This window comes from Staurois parvus, unplaced genomic scaffold, assembly GCF_062004578.1.
Source record: "Staurois parvus isolate SC_StPar_1 unplaced genomic scaffold, SC_StPar_1.0 ptg000172l, whole genome shotgun sequence".
Lineage (NCBI taxonomy): Eukaryota > Metazoa > Chordata > Amphibia > Anura > Ranidae > Staurois > Staurois parvus.
Genome location: NW_028317968.1, coordinates 840,574 through 859,506, shown reverse-complemented (window position 1 = coordinate 859,506; position 18,933 = coordinate 840,574). Strand labels below are relative to the sequence as shown.

At 41.1% G+C, this 18,933-nt stretch overlaps 1 protein-coding gene across 2 annotated transcripts in view; it reads left to right on the top strand.

The window, feature by feature from the left end:
• The first annotated feature begins 2,926 nt into the window (after positions 1-2,926).
• The window catches only part of NHS (NHS actin remodeling regulator), a 298,499-nt gene continuing 282,492 nt past the window's right edge, over positions 2,927-18,933 (top strand). For both annotated transcript variants that reach the window (XM_089676561.1, XM_089676563.1), the window contains exon 1: positions 2,927-3,724. In XM_089676561.1, coding sequence (XP_089532687.1) covers positions 3,301-3,724 — 424 coding nt within the window. In that variant the 5' untranslated portion in view covers positions 2,927-3,300. The remainder of the gene's footprint in view (positions 3,725-18,933) is intronic.

Here is an 18,933-nt window from a genome sequence, read left to right as displayed (position 1 = left end):
ATATTACATAAATAAATAAAACTGATTATTGTAAGCACACCTGTCAGTGATAAATGGTATGTCTCTTCCCTCTAAGGCTAAGTTCACACTAGCTTCTCAAACGCCTATGAAAACTCTACACATGGCAGCACACAGTGCTGTTCACACTGAAGCGTTAACATCGCGTCGTGGCAAAATTGATGCTTCATGTCATGTCCAGTCCAGAGGAGTTGAAGCCTCCCATTCAAGTCTATGGTGACACTCCTCAAACGCCTGGAAGGCGTTTGCGGAGCGTTAATAACATTAAACTTCATTATAGGCATTTGTGGTGCGGTTTTAACGCTTGGAAAACGCCTATCAAACTCCTCAAAAATGCGCATAGGGCATTTGAGGAGCATTAAAAACGCTATCCAAACGCCTGTCTAACACTATAGGGGCGTTTGGCAAGAGTTAGAAATTAGTCGTGTGTGAATGAGCCCTGAGGGCTCGTTCACACTTGACTGTTTTTCCAACTCTTGCCAAACGCCCCTATAGCGCTTGACAAGCGTTGGTCCAGCGTTTGCGGAGCGTTTTTAATGCTCTGCAAATGCCGCATTCGTAGTTTAGCGGAGGTTGCTAGGCATTTGCCAAGCGTTAAAAACGCCCCACAAACACCTATAATGAAGTTTGAATGGTGTTACCGCTCCGCAAACGCCTTGCAACCGCACCGCAAACGCCGGCCGGGCGTTTGCGGATTGACCCCATAGACTTGAATAGGAGGCTTCAACTCCTCCTGACTCAACCAGAGGCGTCCATTTTGCCACGACACAATGCGACGCTAACGCTCCCGTTTGAACAGCACTATGTGCTGCAATGTGCAGAATTTTCCCAGGCGTTTGGGAAACGGTAAAAACGCTTCCCAAACGCCTGTCTGCCGCTTGCTAACAAGGCTAGTGTGAACGTAGCCTAACTGTTACATCTGCTAGAAAGCATGTTCTTTTGACATCAGACATACTGGCCAGATCACCAGGTGAAAAAAAAGAAGAAAAAAAAATAAAAAAGAAAACTAATGCAACCACCATAACGAAGTATTGGTAAGCTACAATATAATCAATATATGCTTTTAGACCTAATACTGCTTTAACATTGAGCACATGGACTGCTATCAGCATGGGGCAGGTACTGCATGCTTACAAGCTTTCAGGCATGAGGGTGCATCTCTTTTATTTTTAAAGTTGAAAGAAAAAAAAAACGAACATCAAATATTATCAACACTGCATTGTTAATTAAAAAGCAGTACTGACAACATCCCAAGTATATATCCTATATAGAAAAAGGTGTAAGGGATCCTATCCCTCTTGTATTGAACTGTATTGTTGCTGTATTGTCTCCCGTTATATTGTAAAGAGCTGAGCAAACTGTTGGCGCTATATAAATCTTGTATTATAGTAATAATAATGTACACGGGGCATTTGGAAAACTCTTCTGAACAATGGAAACTGACTGCTGGAAAACGTAGGTTAAAAAACGTCAGTTTAGCCATATTTGCATACCGCGTATATGCGCATTTATGCGCGTTTGCATTTAGAAGCGTTTTTAAAAGATAACCTCAGGAAACCCTCCCAAATGCCCAGAATGTACTGAAAAACAGTAAAAAATTAACAATTTCAGACATTTTGAGAGAAATAGAGAGAGCAGAAGCAGAGAGATCAGTATGTGTTGAGATGACCTGTCTTTTCTGGTTATATTCACTATGGATCCCATCATGAGCAGAATGCAGCACATTCTACCATTTTTTCCTTCACAAGAAACCTGGAACTGACTGCGCTGGTGTACTAGGTCCATTTGAATACATGGAAAACGCTTTGCATGCATTTCTGATGATGAAGAAAGGCTCTGGACAGCATCTGGATATGGAACAGTTAAAAAACGCTTCTAAACGCAAACGCTTATAACCACGTTTACACGCATTTACAAGCCTTTGGCGTTTGAAACGCTGATAAAATCTGCTCCTGACCGCATGTTTGGTGCATTCAAAAAAACGACTGCCAACTCAACTGCCTGTAAACAATGATGTGTAAATGGACACATAGGAAAACATTAGGGAGAGTTCAGGGGCTGCTGAAAAAAACGCAGAACAGCACCTGAACGTCAGTTTAGGAGCTGGAGTGTACATGAGCCCTAAAGAATATACCAAATCTTTTATAAAAATGGGTGTCATAGCGAAAACGTCACAATGCTGAATAGCAGAGAAACGTCAGATGAAAACCTTTTGGTTTTAATTGGTAACCAAAAAATAGAGATATATAAAAGGCTAATAGTCTAGTTATTTAGGTTTCAAATCTTTATAAATTGACTCCTAAATACCTAATAAAATGTATCAAATAAAACCATGCAATCTTAGATTTCTTGTTGCCTTTATATAAATCCTGTATTATAATAATAATAATAATAATAATAATAAAAACAACAACAATCTTTATTTTTTTAAATAGGGAATTTCTTAGAAGCTGGTGGGTTCTTTTTTTTTTTGTTTAATTGTATTCCAGCAAGTTAAAAGTTAATGAGCGGGCCTTTTTTTTCAGAAGCACAACAGATTGACTGGTTTTAAATGTACCATGCCATTCAGGCTCCTGCACTCCTGTCTGTATTCTGTAAACCTTGATTTTTTTTTTTTTTTTAAATGGAATTTAAACTCCAAAACCAGAAGCAGAATCTATGGCCTGGGGTTTCGTAAAGCGGCGCTGGAAGTTGCCAAGGCAAGCGATTTGCTGCAGACTGTCTCTGCGTAGAAGCTGACTGAGGCTGGGGAAGGCAGTGTCTTGTGTAGAATGTCCTGATTCCTCCCCTTGGCTTGCCAGCACCTCCTCCACCCTCCTATCCCTTTCTGATTTCACCTCCCCATTCAGACATCTCTGTGTATTCCTGCCTCCAGGTTTTCAGTCTGCCTCACTGTAGCATGGTGAAAGCAGAGAGGGAGGCAGAGAAAAGCTATCCAAAAAGCAACTGGATGATCAGAGCGAAGAGAGGACCTAGGGAAGCAGTGCACAACTGCGATACTTCCCAAGTCACAGCTGCACACTGTCACACATGGAGGGGAAAACATGGCTAGGATAAAAAAGGGCTCCCCACAATGAGGACCTGTACAGGATTAAATAGGGATCTCTGTATTTAAAAGGAAAAAAGAACTGGACCTATCCTGGAGTGGCACAGTGGTTGGCGGATCGCTACAACCTTTAATTTCCAAGGATTCTTGACCCCTATCTGTCTTATTTGATGTTGTTTCCTTAGGATTTGGCTAGCCAAGGCATCATCACAGGATAACGTGAAGGGCGATCTGCAATGCCCTTTGCCAAGCGGATTGTTGAGCCCCAGTGGCTGTGTAGGCATGCTGTCGCCCAGGTCGAAGGGAGCTGTTCCAGGGATCAGGGGGATGAGCAGCGGCAGCACCACCGGGTAAATTCGAGGGAAGAATTGTCGGTTAATGTGGCACCTTCAGCGCAGGTGCCCTCGGAGGAGAGAGAATCCTTGCCCGTTGACAAGAAGGATAAAGATGTGGCAACTTTGGATTTGTGCGCGATCAGCAACGTTGCGATGTCGCGGATCTTACGGCAGCTTTCGGATATGGCCAGGCATGCCTGCTCCATATTCCACGAGATCGAAGCAGAGATTCAGGTTACTGCCAGGCGCGTGCGGGCACTGCAAGGGAAAATCGGTACTGTCCAGCAGCTTGTCACCAGCTTGGATCCGAAGCAGGAGACCGTGCGTGAGTACCATGTCTTAGATGTCATTTTCTACCGTTGTCTTTAGCACTGTGCTGGGGGGGGCAGGCAAAATGGTTCAGGCCCTTCAAGCCCAAAAGTTAAAAAAAAAAGTCTTAATTGTTCTAAAAGCACTCATTTCCTAGCCTTCCTCTGACCTCCTCATTTGAGGAACCACATTGCTTATCTTATGCTAATAAGTGTCCAAATGTTTCATTATCAGCTCAGATGCTACCAAGGAAGGGAGGGAAATCTGCATTGCTGCTCCAGCAGCAAGAGGAGACAACAGCTGCTCAATGCCTTGGATTTGCTCCTCATTTGCTTTAGAAAGGCCATTTCTCCTTCAAGAGACCTGTAAAAAATGATGTCTGCCTTATATGAACAATGAACCTGTAATTAAAACCGGCATGGGCCTGAAAGGTCCAGCATCCTTCATAGGACCACTCATGATAGCTAAAGCTTACTGAATTCTTATCACATTTCATTCTGCTGTAATGGTGGGGGACCCAGAGCACATAATCCACCACTGCTATGTAAGCTTTAGGCACAATTTCTTAAATACGCTATGTGTATTAAATGTAAATGTTTACGCGTTTTTATATAAAAGTGCCATAGCTAGTGCTTTAATATTCCTGTACAAAATGTTTAGAACTAATTTGTTTCATTTTAGATGCTTTTGATTATACTTGTGGTTTGGTGTGCTCGTAAGGTAGGATTTCACCATTTATTGGCTTGCTGGATAAAGAGGGGAATGACTGTTAAAGGCTTGCCAGCTTTTCATAAGTGACAGTATAAAAGAGCATTGCTAGTAAATGGTGTAGGCGCCTTGGATATATTGAGATTCAAGCACTTGTCCTTTGAGTGACTCGGTATCATGGATTTCCCTATGAGTTGTATCTGGGAGTGCACTGTTGCTGCCCTTGTATAGCCGCTGCTTCCATCTACAGTATCTTTTCATCTGTCTGCGGAGATAACTACTCACAGCCTGGACCATCCCCTGGCTACAGACAGGCATTGGTTGCTTTGTACAGAAGCTGGATGCATGATTTTATCAGTAGCTTATAGGTATCATGCAGGTTTTAACCCCTTCTTTTACAGCAAGTGTGAAAATCATTAGAGCTAACAAGAAAAAGGACAGTTGGCTCTAGTGAAGGGAATTGAATCTATGATATTGCTGATTAAGCTTCACATTAACCTTCGCTGTCACCAAATGACAAATACCATGCCAGGATATGTCCATTTCCTTCTCAGCGTGATTTTCCTACGCGTGTGATTTATTCCGGAATCCTGATTGTGGGTCGATAGTTGGGTGTGTATGAGTTTGCCTGTTTGGTTCACACTGTAGCAAGAATGATGTCAGTGGTGTGTGCCTTACATAAGAAACCTTCTCCAGGCTCCTGATTTTGCGGAATCACTGGGCAGATGCTGAGGACTGAAATCTCAGCACCACTGAGGTGGCAACGTTGAATGATCATTCATGCTCCTAAGCAACAGGAAGGAAGAGGGTATGGTTTACATGATGATAGGCTCTGGGTAGCCAATCAGAATGCAGAGCAATTATGGTAATTTTGATATTAAAAGCAGTTCTCAGATAATACAACATCCTGGTGTTCTCACGGAGACAGAAAATATGGAGCTGAACCATGGCATTGAATTGCTGCACTGCTATGGCTCATATGTCTGGAAGAAGGAGACCTCCATGACATGATGGTTTTCAGCCCAGTGGGCCCAAACCATGCTAATTTGTCGTCCATGCCATATATTATCACCAGTACTGCATGGTCCATCAGGCTAACCTCTGTAGTATAAGAACAGGAGGCATGGGGCTTTCACCGGCTCCAGACACACCATGGTAACATCACTAGTCTCAAAGGAAGAATGGCTGTCAGTTTTATAGGAGCTGAGATCTAGAAAAAAGGATAAGACATTCAGATATTTATTTGATTCCAGTATTTATATAGCACTGACATATTAACCTACAATTACATGAATCCATGCCCCCTGAAGGAACTCCCAATGTCCTCACCACTTAAATAATTTTCATATGAATGTGACCTTGGATATATTGCACAAGTACTTAAGGATATATAGTAAGGTATGTAGGTATTATATTTTTTTAGTAGTACCTATTTTATATTCTCCATATCAATCTCTATCTATTTTATCAATCTCCATAAGATTGATGACAGTGAGGAACAGAGGAAAAGTGATTATTATGAAAAAGTAGTGTTTCGATGGCTCTACTTTATCACACGATCAGCGTCAAATGACAGTGATCATCAGCTGTCAGTGATTGTATTCAACATTTAGCCGTTTCCCTTTACCATGACCTTGCATGCTTGTAGCAGTCATTTGTCATCCAATAATGTGCAAAATTATGTACACACTAATGCTTGTTCTAATTATGTACTGACTAATGCTTGTTATGGCACAGGTAAAGCACAATGTCGAATGTGGATTTTTTTATTTGATTGGGGAAGGCCCAATTTGACAGGTGTAGATCTCCTAAAAGGAGTTTTATTTTTACACTGCAGTGCTCAATATGGAAAGGGTGTCCAACATGAATTCAGTCTTGAAGGCATCTTGTGCACAAGCACTTCATGGTGATCTTTGACTTCCTTAGGTCGAATGTCATGTTTAAAGTACAACGGATGTGTGACAGACTGCCTGGAAAAGCATGAACAAGTGTGGTAGTGCCACTCTTAGACATTCTTTCATCTTAAAGGCCCCGCCTGCAGTATATGCTGTATATGATATAGAAGAATTCATATACAGCATATACTGCATGATAGTTTGCAATATTTCCTCAAGTTCTATCAATTTAAAACTCATGTCTAGAGGTTAACCACGTTTTCTTTTTTTTTCAGTTGTAGTACATAGTGGGGTTTCCCCAATATGTACACTTGTTGTGCCTGTAATTTCAGTTTAAATGGCTTCCCCTTAAACTGTTCTGTGTGTATGTTGTGTTCACTATGTGTTCACTATATTAGGAAGATTAGATTGTAAGTCCCTTAGAGTGCTGCACATGTGTCAATGTTCAATAAAGAAAACTTTGTAGTGTTTTATACTTATATAAATATATATGATTATAAATAGAAAGCTCATAAGCAAGTTTAGGATCCTCATTTTTTATTTTAGGGAGTGTATCTATCTTTAGTATTATTGGAAATGAAGTCTACAATTAATGTTGCTCTACTGGGTTTTTTTGCCTAATACTGCAGCAATTAAAATATGGATATGGATACTGGCCAGACTGGTATGTAGTAGTTGCTGCATCTGTAATTGCGGTCCTCATGTCCACACAAACCAATCATTGTGAAGGTACACGTGAACCTGCTGATCACTACTCAAAGATGTTACATTGGACATTTTTTTCTATTACTTGATACTCATTCATAGTGGTATAGTTAGTTTTTATAAGGTAAGCCTAAAGCGTTACCATGTGCAAGACAAGTCACAAGCTGGTAAGCAAGAGGTGGGTGAGAGGAGTGTATAAATAGCACTCACTTCATACACCATTGTTTGAAAGTCAAAGCCAAATAGTACTTAAAGGTTCTGCTCCCCTAGATCCCTTTATAGGATCCCAATTCTATGAAACCTTCCAGGAAACTCTTCACCAACCAGTGGAAGTGAAGAACAGGCCATGGAAAGTAAAAGTCAAGCAGATCGACACTTTCATGCTGCAAATTGGAGTAATGGGGTCACTTAAGTGTAAACTACACAATACTTCTCCTTCCATCTGGCTCCTAAGATCCCTGCTGGCAACATTTGCATGGTTTTACCCACTGGACATGTTACTTAGGCCTTTCCTTGCAGTGCTCCTGCTGGGAGAAGCTTTGTCTTTTAAGACTAGTACTGGGTTGTGGCCATTGCAATACAAAGCCAAGCCAAGCAAATTTGGTCATGTGTAATGCACTTTTCCACTCATTACAACCTCTCAAACTTGGCATTTAGGGGTGCTAGGCTGGTGTCAGAAATGCTCCCAGTGTCCATTTTAACATTCATATGTAGTAGCCCTTTACAATAACTACGGTATACCGATTGCCATAATGTGCTAGAGTGCACCCTATACTAGCACATTATGATTATTCTGTGTGTCCAATCTAAGCATTGATAGTGTGATCTCAGTAACTTACAGCTGTGATGAGATAGCGATAACTTCAACCTCTGATGGATACCACAGTCAGTGACTCAATGAGAATGACATCTTGTAGATCTTGTGATGTTTATTCCATAAACTGAGAGAATCTTACAACAATGAAATTCCATAGGTCAAAAGAACATGCTGTTTCCTGCTCCATGCCATGAGGCTAGCTGCAATGCATCTCTGGGAAGGGGGAGGGCTATCTATGCAACATTAACTAAACTTAAGGAAAGGGAGGAGCAGAGACAAAACACTGAAAAATTTAAAGGCATATTTATTTATTTCAGGTACTAATACAGTGCTGTCAATTTATGCAGCGCTTTACAAATATATATATTGAACAGTCACATCAGTCCCTAACCCTCAAGGGGTGTACAATCTAAGGTCTCTAACTCACATTCATACATACACATATTAGGGCCAATTTAGACAGGATCCAATTAACCTACCAGCATGTCTCTGGAGTGTGGGAGGAAACCGGAGCACCCGGAGGAATCCCACACAAGCACAGGGAGAACATGCAAACTCCATGCAGGAGGTGCCATGGTCAGGAATCGAACCCATGACCCATTTACTGCAAGGCAGATGTGCTAACCACTATGCCACTGTGCCACCCTATGACAGTCAACATGACAATCATGTGAAACATGACAATGATAGACTTACCTTTCAAACGAAACCCTCCAGTGCTGAGTTGTCCCTGCTCCCCACGCTTCCATCTTTGTCTGGTCTTTCTTCAAGGGTTGCACTCTCTGACCTTGTAATGATGTGCAGGGGAGTCACTATTGCAGCACAGTGCTCTCTGCATTCATGACACACTCATCAGCTGGAGCCGATGTGAATATCTCCTAAACAGTGCAAGTTTAGAAGATATTCAAGGTACATACAGGTAAGACCTTTTAATCTTACCTGTGAGTACAAGTTTTAAGTTAGAGTTTACTACCGCTTTTAGGATACTTTTCAACACTGATGTAACCTGAAAAATAATGCATGCAGAAGACTGTGTATTGGTCAGGAATGGCAGTGTTGGATCTATCAATATTAATAAATGCAATAAAAATATTCTGCACTTAAAGTAACATTAAATTCAGGTTTGAAAAAATGATGTATACTTAACTCAGTTCCTGTCCCCCAGTGTTTGCAGGATGTCCATGTGGTGCATTTTGTAAATAAAACAAACAAGAAATGCAGCCATCCGGGATTGGTCTATGTTTACTAGTAGCAGTTGCTGGGCTGAGCTTGCACCTTGTGGAGCGGCGGAGCAGCGATCAGTGAAGCGGGTGAGCAGTGGCCTTGAGTGGTGCACAGTTCTGTATTCTCAAACTCTTCCTCCTTTGCTGTTGTGATCTGACTTCCTGTAAGAGGGTTACTACAGTTATTCTCCATGGTCCTTCTGTAAGTAGGAAGGTAGCCACCCTCTCTTATTTACTCCCAAGATGGACTAAGGACTAAGGAATCTGAAGTGTGCATAGAACCAGTAGTGTATTTAGATTTTGTGCTGCCCTAGGCAAAACAAAAATTTTGTGCCCCCCAATGAGAGAGCGAGAGAGTTCAATAAGTGTGTGCATGCATATATGATTCTCTCTCTCTCCCTTTCTTTCTCTATTCCCTCTCTCTTTCTCCCTCTGTCTCTCACCCCTCTCTCTCTCCCTCTCTCTTCCTCCCTCTCTTTCTCCCTCTCTCTCTGCCTCTCTCTTCCCTCTCTTTCTCCCTCTCTTTCTCCCTCTCTCTTTTCTCTCTTTCTGCCTCTCTTCTCTCTCTTTCTCCCTCTCTCTTTTATCTGTCTTTCTCCCTCTCTTTTCTCTCTCTTTCTCCCGATCTTCTCCCTCTCTCTTTTCTCCCTCTCTTTTCTCTGTATTTCTCCATCTCTCTTTCTCCCTCTCTCTTTTCTCTGTATTTCTCCATCTCTCTTTCTCCCTCTCTCTTTTCTCTCTTCTCTCTCTCGCTCTCTCTCCTCTCTCTCTCTTCCCCCTCCCCCCTCTCTCTCTTTCCTCTCTCTCTCTCTTCTCTCTCTCTCTTTTCCCTTTCTCCTCTCCTTCTCTCTCTCTTCCCCCCTCTCTTTCTTCCCTCCCTCTCTCTTCCCTCTCTCTGTTTTTCTCCCCCCTCTCCCACCCCTCTTCCTCAGATCATATGGGACCACCCACCCCCCTCTCCAAGGGCTGCTGATCTCCGTGCAGCAGGAATGGGGGGGGGGGGTAGTGCCGCCCCCGTAAAAATTGCCCCCCTAGGCAAATGCCTTGTTTATACGCCCCTGCATAGAACAGTGTACAACCATAACTAACATGCACTGCTTGTTTCAAACAAACAGAAGTGAGAAGAAACAGAGGAGGTTTGGGAGCTAATCCGTAAGTAGCACTCAATCCATACGCCATTACTTGCAAGCCAATGTCAAATAGTACAAGGATCTGCTCCCCTAGATCCCTTTATAAGGTGCCAATTCAATGAAAAATTGCAAGATCTTCACCAACCAGTGGAAGTGAAGCACAGGCCATGCAACTGGCACATTACAGGAAGGCAGAAAAACACAGCAAGTAACAATTTCATGAAAAATGGATTACAGGGCCAAAAAAGTATGGTCAAAATCTTTTGAACACACTTTTTCTGTGCGTCCTGGTGACCTATATTCAGCCAGCGAGGGGCTAAAGTTCACTGATGGCTGATGTCACAGAGCTGGTCCAGTAATAATGTCTGGATCTATCTAGATGCCTGGCTGGCAGCTGTCTCAGTAAGCAGAGAGCCTGATCCAGCCACTCCTGCCCCCTCCACAGTCCGGCGCTCCAGCACTGGAGGGGGCAGAGCAGAAAGTCAGTGACTGACAGTCTCTGACTCTCTGATTACTAAAGACAGAGAACTGAGCATTTCTGAGAGTCTTTGATAGCTCAGTTCTTGATGTAGAGCCAGCAGGGGACAAATTCAGCATCGGACCAATGCTGTCATCTAAGTGAGTGTGTACAGTATAAGGATATTGGTTAGTGTCGCTTTAACACATAATATGGAGTTACCCAAGGACAGCAAGGAAAAAAATCACTATAGGTTGTGGACAGGCTGCAAATATCAGACACACTGTAGGACATTAATGCAAGTAATGACATCATCTAGTAGGTCAAAGTGCTTTTTTTCTGGGCACACCCTAATCTGTTTCTTTTTCCTCTTAGAATGTGGGACTTTTCACTAAGATAGCCCAAGCCCAGTTTTAAACATCAGTTTCTTTCCAAAAATAAGATATTCCTCTATTGTTCCCAGCTGCATCAACAGACGGAGTGCACAGACAGAACATTCGTAGGCAGCTTTCATTTATTTCAAATACACCGCTTCAAAGAAACAAATACCTTTCCCAAAGAATTGCCCAGGATCATTTTTCATCAGGGTGGAGTCAGGAGCTGGAAATGACTTTGCTTGAATTCTTTTCCCTGCTTAGTAGTTTTTGGTGTTACTTTATTAAGCAGCATCTTTCATTTTGTAGTGCAAATAAGTTACATTTACAATCACAAGTCTCTTCAAGTTTCAACAACATTTAATTTACACTTCAGGTGTTGTATGGATAATAGCTTTGTGCCTAAATGTTAGCACATAATCAGCCTCAAATGTGCTAGAAAACCTCTATAGAATTCCATCCTCCAATCTTAGGAATTGGGTTTCAGCCATTTAAAAGTTTAAACATGTGAGCAGAATATTCTGAGTTTCTGGGAAATGACTGATTGTGTAAAAAATGCCTTCCAGTTCCACATCCATTATATTTAAAAAATAATTAATTTTAACAATATCTGAAGGCAGTATCCTATAATGGAGCAAACCACAGACAGGTGAAGGTGAGGGCATTCCTAAAGAAATTTTCATTTGTGGTAGAGTGAATTTCATTTAAGTCCCTTATCAATAGCAAGAGAACAAAAAACCTCTCCTGCATATATATTATTGGATGTTCGAAGCAAGCACAAGTTCCCTTAACTAAAGTCACTATTTCTTACATAAGAAATCCGGGCAAATTTTTTATTTCCCAATGCAATGTGGGAGTGCCCACTCTGCATGGGTTAAATGCTCGTTTTTGTCTAGGGGTTCAGAAAGTAAAGATATACTTACCTGAGCCGCTGATCCTCTGAGTGCAAGACTGGTCCCTGCTGCTCCTGCCCCCCGCACACTAGCATTCTTGTGAATGGGCTGTTCCTGACATCATCACGTCCATAAACCAGCTTCAGATGTGAGGATGGTAGAAATAGTCCACTGCTGGACGTGGGGAGCACGTTTTTACAGAAGATCGGAGGAATGGGTAAGTTTAGCTTTACCATGAGCCCCTGGACAAAATGAACACTTAGTCCGTAAAGTGCGGGCACAGCCCTACTGCATGGGAAAATAGTATTATTAACTGGAGTTCTGCTTTAAATGTGAGCTCCTGGCAGGTATGAAAGACACAAAGTAATGCAGTTTTGTATTAATTAAAACTTCATGAAATTTTGTTTTTTAAAGACAGGCAGTGTAAGTACTTGAATATGATTTAGTATCAGCTTCTTGCTATCGCTTGTACAGCAGAGCTCAGACTGAGAGAGGGAAGAGCAGCACAAGGAGCCATTCAGGTGTACTGTGTTGCAAGAGACATGCTTACAGAAGGAGATACCAGAGTGATAAAGAGATGAGCTCATCAGCCTTCTGCTTCTCTTTGTTTGTTGTCTAGTCACAGGGTGGGTTTGGAGAAACATGTAAGTGGAAGTGAAACCGCAGCAGAGAGAGAATAGGTCCCCTCCCCTATGCTGTGTGGGAGGACTTTGCAAATCTCTTGCTGGGATGCACAGTAATACAAACCCTTTGGAAAGTAAAACAGCTATACTGTATATATACAGTATTTTGTCTGTGTATTTAGTTGTTTGTCTGAAAATCAGCTTTGATCATTTAACCTCCACCCTATCCCAGTATAGTAAACCTGTTTACCTAAGGCCTCATGCATACAGGATGTTTTAAAAACAGTCCTTCTCTTGGCTGCAGCATTTTGGCAGAAAAAACACCTGACCCTTGTAAAAGAGTCTAACGCTTTTACAAGCGTTTAGGAGCATTTACAGGCATCAAGCACATGGGCGTTAATTCATATCATTGGCCAAAATAGTAATTTATTCTATTTATTTATTATTATTTGAAATGAATTAACGCTGAAGTGCTAAACACCGTTGTTCTTGGACGCACTGGCTCTGGGTTTTTTCCCTGCCTGTAAACGCCCCTGCCACTAAAAGCTTCTAAAAGTTTATGTGTGCATGGACACATAGGATAACATGGAAGGACATTTACAAACAGTACAAAAAAAACCCTGATGCCCCTAAAAGTGGCTGCAAAAATGCCCTGTGTGCATGAGGGCTAAAGATAGACTCCAGTTGAAACTAAAAACTGAATTTTGTGATACATAGAGGGAGATCAGACTAAGTGCCTATTATTCAATTTTTCATCTATTCATTGTTGTAGTGCACCAATCACCCCATTTGGAGTTCCTGTAAACTGACTGCTTGAAATGCTAGGGTGTCCACTGCAGGTCCATGCTACCTTTCACATACAGATTGCCGGAAGTTAATCAGATGTTGGTATTACCAATTTTCTCACCATCACCAATCATATTCAGACCTGTCCTGGATACCTGAATATGATTGGTGATGCATGGAGCAGAGAGAGGTCACAAAGAGTTACACAGCACGGTTTCTAGGATGTATAATCCTACTGCCCTCCTATTTACTGTGAAAATCTGGCTGCGATGGCTGTCATAGAATTCAGAGGGAAGGCAAGTGAACTTTCTGACTATAGCATAGTTACTATGGGGCTGATTTACTAAACTTGGAGAGTGCAAAATCTGGAGCAGCGCTGCATGGTAGCCAATCATCTTCTAACTTCAGCTTGTTCAATTACCCACCTCCCAGTACCGCTCATTTTAGAGAATACAGAGCCAAGTATCATTTTGTGGTGCCAGGTCATTTGTATGGAATTTGTTAATGATAACAAGAAAAACAGTAAAATAAATCCCAAGGACCAGCAGCAATCAACCCCCCAAACAATAATAGATCCCCCGGCAACAATGGGTCTCCACAGCAAAATACCACCCCAGCAACAACAGATATCCCAGCAGTCAGCGTCAGTGGCCTCTTCAGCAGTCAGCAACAATAGATCCCCTCTTCAACAGTAGATCCCTTCAAGCAACAACTGATCGCCCAGCAACAATAGATCCTCCACTGCAACAATAGACCTCCCCTAGCAACAATAGACCCCCACCAACAATAGCAACAATAGACCCCTTCTTCAGCAGTAGATCCCTTCCAGCAACATAAGCCTCCCCCAGCAACAATAGACCACCACGCAAAAATAGATCCCCTCCAGCAACAATAGATCCCCCAGCAGCTAGCATCAATACACCCTCCAGCACACCCAAAAACCCCTTGGCATTATATACATTCAGTGCTGGAGGTTCCCCTATGTTCCCACTGAATAAAAGCTCTACATATATATGTAGGGTAGCTGCTTTATTCTAAAATATTCAAGGTACCCAGAGACACCCGAATACAGTCAGAAATACAGTGATGTCACTCTCTCTCGAAATTCAAGCTGCAGAGGGCACTGTTGGCACCTGACTTGCCAAAATAAACTGAAAAATCGAAGGAGCTGGGTAATATACCTGATGCAGTCACTGTTTGGATATTCAGACAGCTGTGGGTGCTGCAACTATATGAAGACCACAGCCAGGAGGGGAGATTCCTCCATCCTCACTGTGGATAGGGAAATCAAAGGATTTCCATCACTGAGCAAGAAAAACGGTATGTGTCTAGTATTAGAGATTTTTACAGACCCAAATTGTTATACTTTTTTAGCAAAGACACCATAAATATGCTGTTGCTGTTCTGAGGCTTTGCAGCCCAAAATAGCTGTCTTGGTATGGTCACACTCTTGCTGCTGGGGCTTCATCTTGTATTTTATCAGGTGGCCCAAAGTCATAGGACACTTTGATGTTCATGGTGTCATTTTACAAATTCAAAATATAAGGTGAGGTCACAAAAAAACACATGGTATGACGATAATCCCACCTCTTGGTAAGTCTATCCATCTGGCATTCATTCATACTGATGAATTTATGATCCTCATAATGAGATTCTGACCCCTGATTGGCAGAAGTGTAGAAGGTCAAAAAGGTGTAAATGCTGGAATGCTGTGATATTTCCTTATGTATAAATGCGGCTCAGAGGATAGCTACATGAAACACTGACCTGAAGTTCAATGCTGAAATAGTTTGCTCTTTAAAAAAAAGATTTTTGGTGATTATTCTCATCTTTTCATGGTATGTCTGTCAGATAAAAGTTAGGGAAACACATATTTTGTTTTTATAGATAATAAATTTACTAACAAATACTATTTGGACCACGCATAAACTAAATGACAATACAATAAACAATAAATAATAATATTGTTACATGTGATAAATAAATAATAGTGACATTCAGTCCCAATTTCATGAGGATAAAGTGCCCAGGTGTGAAATGCTTAGTGGTGAGCTTCATACAGAAATGACAAGTGCTCCACTGTGCTCAAACGGTGCCCCACATGGATGTGCACTCACCGTCATCTGTGCACCACCTATCTCTAGGATGGTCTTATGTGCTTTGTTTGGGACTTGCCCAATATGTGGCAATATAGATGGCACCAATATCTTTCCTGGGGAAAACCTTGACGCGTTTCGATCAATAGATCGTCATCAGGAAGTGCCCAGGCACTTCCTGATGATGATCTATTGATCGAAACGCGTCGAAGTTTGATGACGCATACTTCAGCTGGTGTAATTTCTGCCCTTTGGAATGCACGCTGGAACATGGTGAACATCTTGGTATGCAAAAATAAAACTCACAAGCAAAGTGCCCATAACCTGGCACTTAGTGTATTCAGCCTTGTTGTCTGTGAATGTGGACCAAGATGGCCGCCGTATTCCAGCGTGCAAAGGGTGGAAATGATGTCAGCGGAAGTTGTATCATCAAACCTAAACTAATGTCAGTGCTCAACAGAGATGAAATCTACAGGTCTATGGGGTTGATTTACTACAACTGGAGAGTGTAAAATCTGGTGCGGCTCAGCAGAGAAACCAATCAGCTTCCAGGTTTTTTTTGTCAAAACCTAATTGAACAAGCTGAAGTTAGAAGCTGATTGGCTGCCAAGCACAGCTGCACCAGATTTTGCACTCTCCAGTTTTAGTAAATCAACCCTTATGTTCCACTTATTGGCACAAAGTCTCTTTCTTCAACATAGAATATATATACATATAGAATATACAATGCATATAGTAGAAAACCATCCACTTACTTACAGCTATCTCCATACCATTAAATCCTCAAAAATACTTTAATAATTTGTTTAAAATAAATATATTGTACTCACAAACGTGATCTATATAGACACACTTTTCACACAGTTTCCATATTTCCAATTTCCACAGCACATCAACCAAGTGTCTCATTCATCCATTAGTGCTTGACTCGAAGAGCAACCTCTAGTATGCTGGCTAACACATTTCAAGGGTGTGCATCTTCATCAGAGCCAACTCAGCAATGCTTGGAGTGCCTGATTCTGCTGTGATGGAAGAGCCTTGGAATGTGTTAGCCATTTTACTAGAGGTTGATTTTCCAATCAAACAATCACTAAAGACAGTGCTCCTCAAAAATAATATATCTCTGAATATGCAAACTCAGCAGATTAATATTGGTGCACAAAATAAAATATGAAATAATACACTACATAATACCATACAGAGCAAGTGAAACAGAAAAAAGTGACTATTAACTCTGTGAATGCACAAATAAATGTCCAACTATAATGTCCATATAAATAATAGTGTTCATAAAAATATTAGTAAATCAATAAATCTTCTTCAGTAATTATTATAATAAACTTCTGTGTAATATGATCAAAAAACACAGTGAGAATCCACCACCAAATGAAATGAATATGCTCACCAGAGCTCCATGCTGGTAAAATTATAAACACTCCTTCAAATGACAATTGACTCTTCATATACTCAGAATGGGATCATAAAGGAAGAGAAAGGAATCCACATAGTGTAATACCATCCAGGCATTTATTCGGTAAAAAAAAGTATCCAACACACTCATTTAACAGTGTCAAAGCCGACACTAGCATAAAATGCATATAAAGATCAAAGGTTTACTCCTGTCTTATTGGACATCGGCAGCTCACCCATATCTGGTGACGTCACCTTCGAGGCCCCGCCCTACGCGTTTCATCATCCGACGTCCTTCAGGAGCAGAAGGTGATTTTTCAATGAAGCCTTAAAAGTCGGACGTGCACACTCATTTGTTGATGAGATGTTCCCTATGGAAATTGTGTGAGAAGCATGTCTTTTTATCACTTTTGTGAGTGCAATATATTTATTTTACTAATTAAAATTTTTTGAGGATATTACACTATGCCAGTGTGCCCTCCATTTAATATACAATTTTTACAAAGGTCAGAGGATATCGATCTCACAAATCTAAAAAAACAATGGTCAAAATCCTTTGTTAAGTAAGGCGAAACCCGTGGACCCCAGATTTTTTTCAATTTGGGCATTGTGTCAGAGAATTATGCTTTCAGTATTTAATTGGAGAATGTCCAATGACATCTACTTTTAACCTTGGATAATGAGTATGATACAGATAGCCAGGCTATTGCTATAGTTTGGCCAGTTGCCATCCAAACATGTGGCAAAATTTAAACTGATGCATCAAGAGGCAATCTGGTTTGGGTTTTAAGGGTTAGTTCCCCTTTACCAAAATAACTGCCTATGCAGATAAGGGGTGTCTGTAGATAAAAACACACTGTGCAGCTCTGACTAAACATAAATAATACCCTTGCTATAGGTGTAGGCCATTTACGTGCATCATGAAGCCTGAATGGAATACTTCCAGGACATTGCAAAGTGAGGCCTAGTCATTACTGCTGACCTCCACCATCACAGGAGTGAGCTCTCAGACGCTGAGCTCTGAGCTACTGCATCAGGGAAGAGAAAGAGCATGAGAGGGGGTGTGAATCAGAGAAAAAGCTCACTGCTGTGATGGTGGAGGTAAGCAGTAATGACTAGGCCTCACTTAGCAACATCCTAAAATCCGAACCCGCAGCCCTGGATTAAAATAAAAATTGCCTTTGACTTTACAAGTAGGATGATAACACAAATTAATTAAAATTATATATGTCAATATATTTTCACTCGCTGGCATGATACATTAAAACTCCATGAAAACATTGTGATTAACAGCATGGTAAGTGTACTAATGTGTGAAACAAGTTGACGTTATTTTTGTTATTTTGACAAAAAGTATGATTCTGCATCATTAGTTGTATCTTTTAACATATGTTGCCTACTTGTCAGGAATAATTTAGTTTGTCAGATCTGTTCTGGAAATCTTGTAAATTGTTTCTCCAGTTTATAAAAGTTTTATAGGGGAAATTTGATAAACAAAAGGGAAATTAGACCGCTGGAAACAATAGAGAAGAAAACAGTGAAATGTGGTGACACAGATAAAAAAATAACATAAATCCTTGAGGAAGGTTCCTTCCCCACCTTCCTTCCACTGAAAACAATGGGTTAAGCTTAGACTAGGGTGGCACACATTCTCTCCTCTCTTGTCTATGCCTCTATATATTAGGAAAATGCATCTAAAAATAGGGTCAGTTTAAAATTACCATGTGCCCTCTTAACCCCCCCCTCCCCTCCCATTTTTTCAGCTGCTGTATTAAGATTGTTATACATTATATTATTCTCTTTAAATGAATATATACATTTCTTTTAACTGAAAAAAAACTATAATTGTTGAACTCATGTGTTTCCTGGTCATTACAATAACACTGCCAAACTTCCCATTTGCTCCTTCTGTGAGCCAAGCAAATGTCCACCTTGGTCTCAGTAATTTGTACTCTCTAAGAAGCCACGTCTTGTCAGAAATAGTGCCTTTAATCCATCTGTGCTCAGCCTTTGTAGCCACCATACAGTGAAACTCAGCAATTAAGGTGCAGCTTCTTACAACTTTGGTGGGACAAAGCATTAAGGAGAACAATAAAGAGTAAGATGAA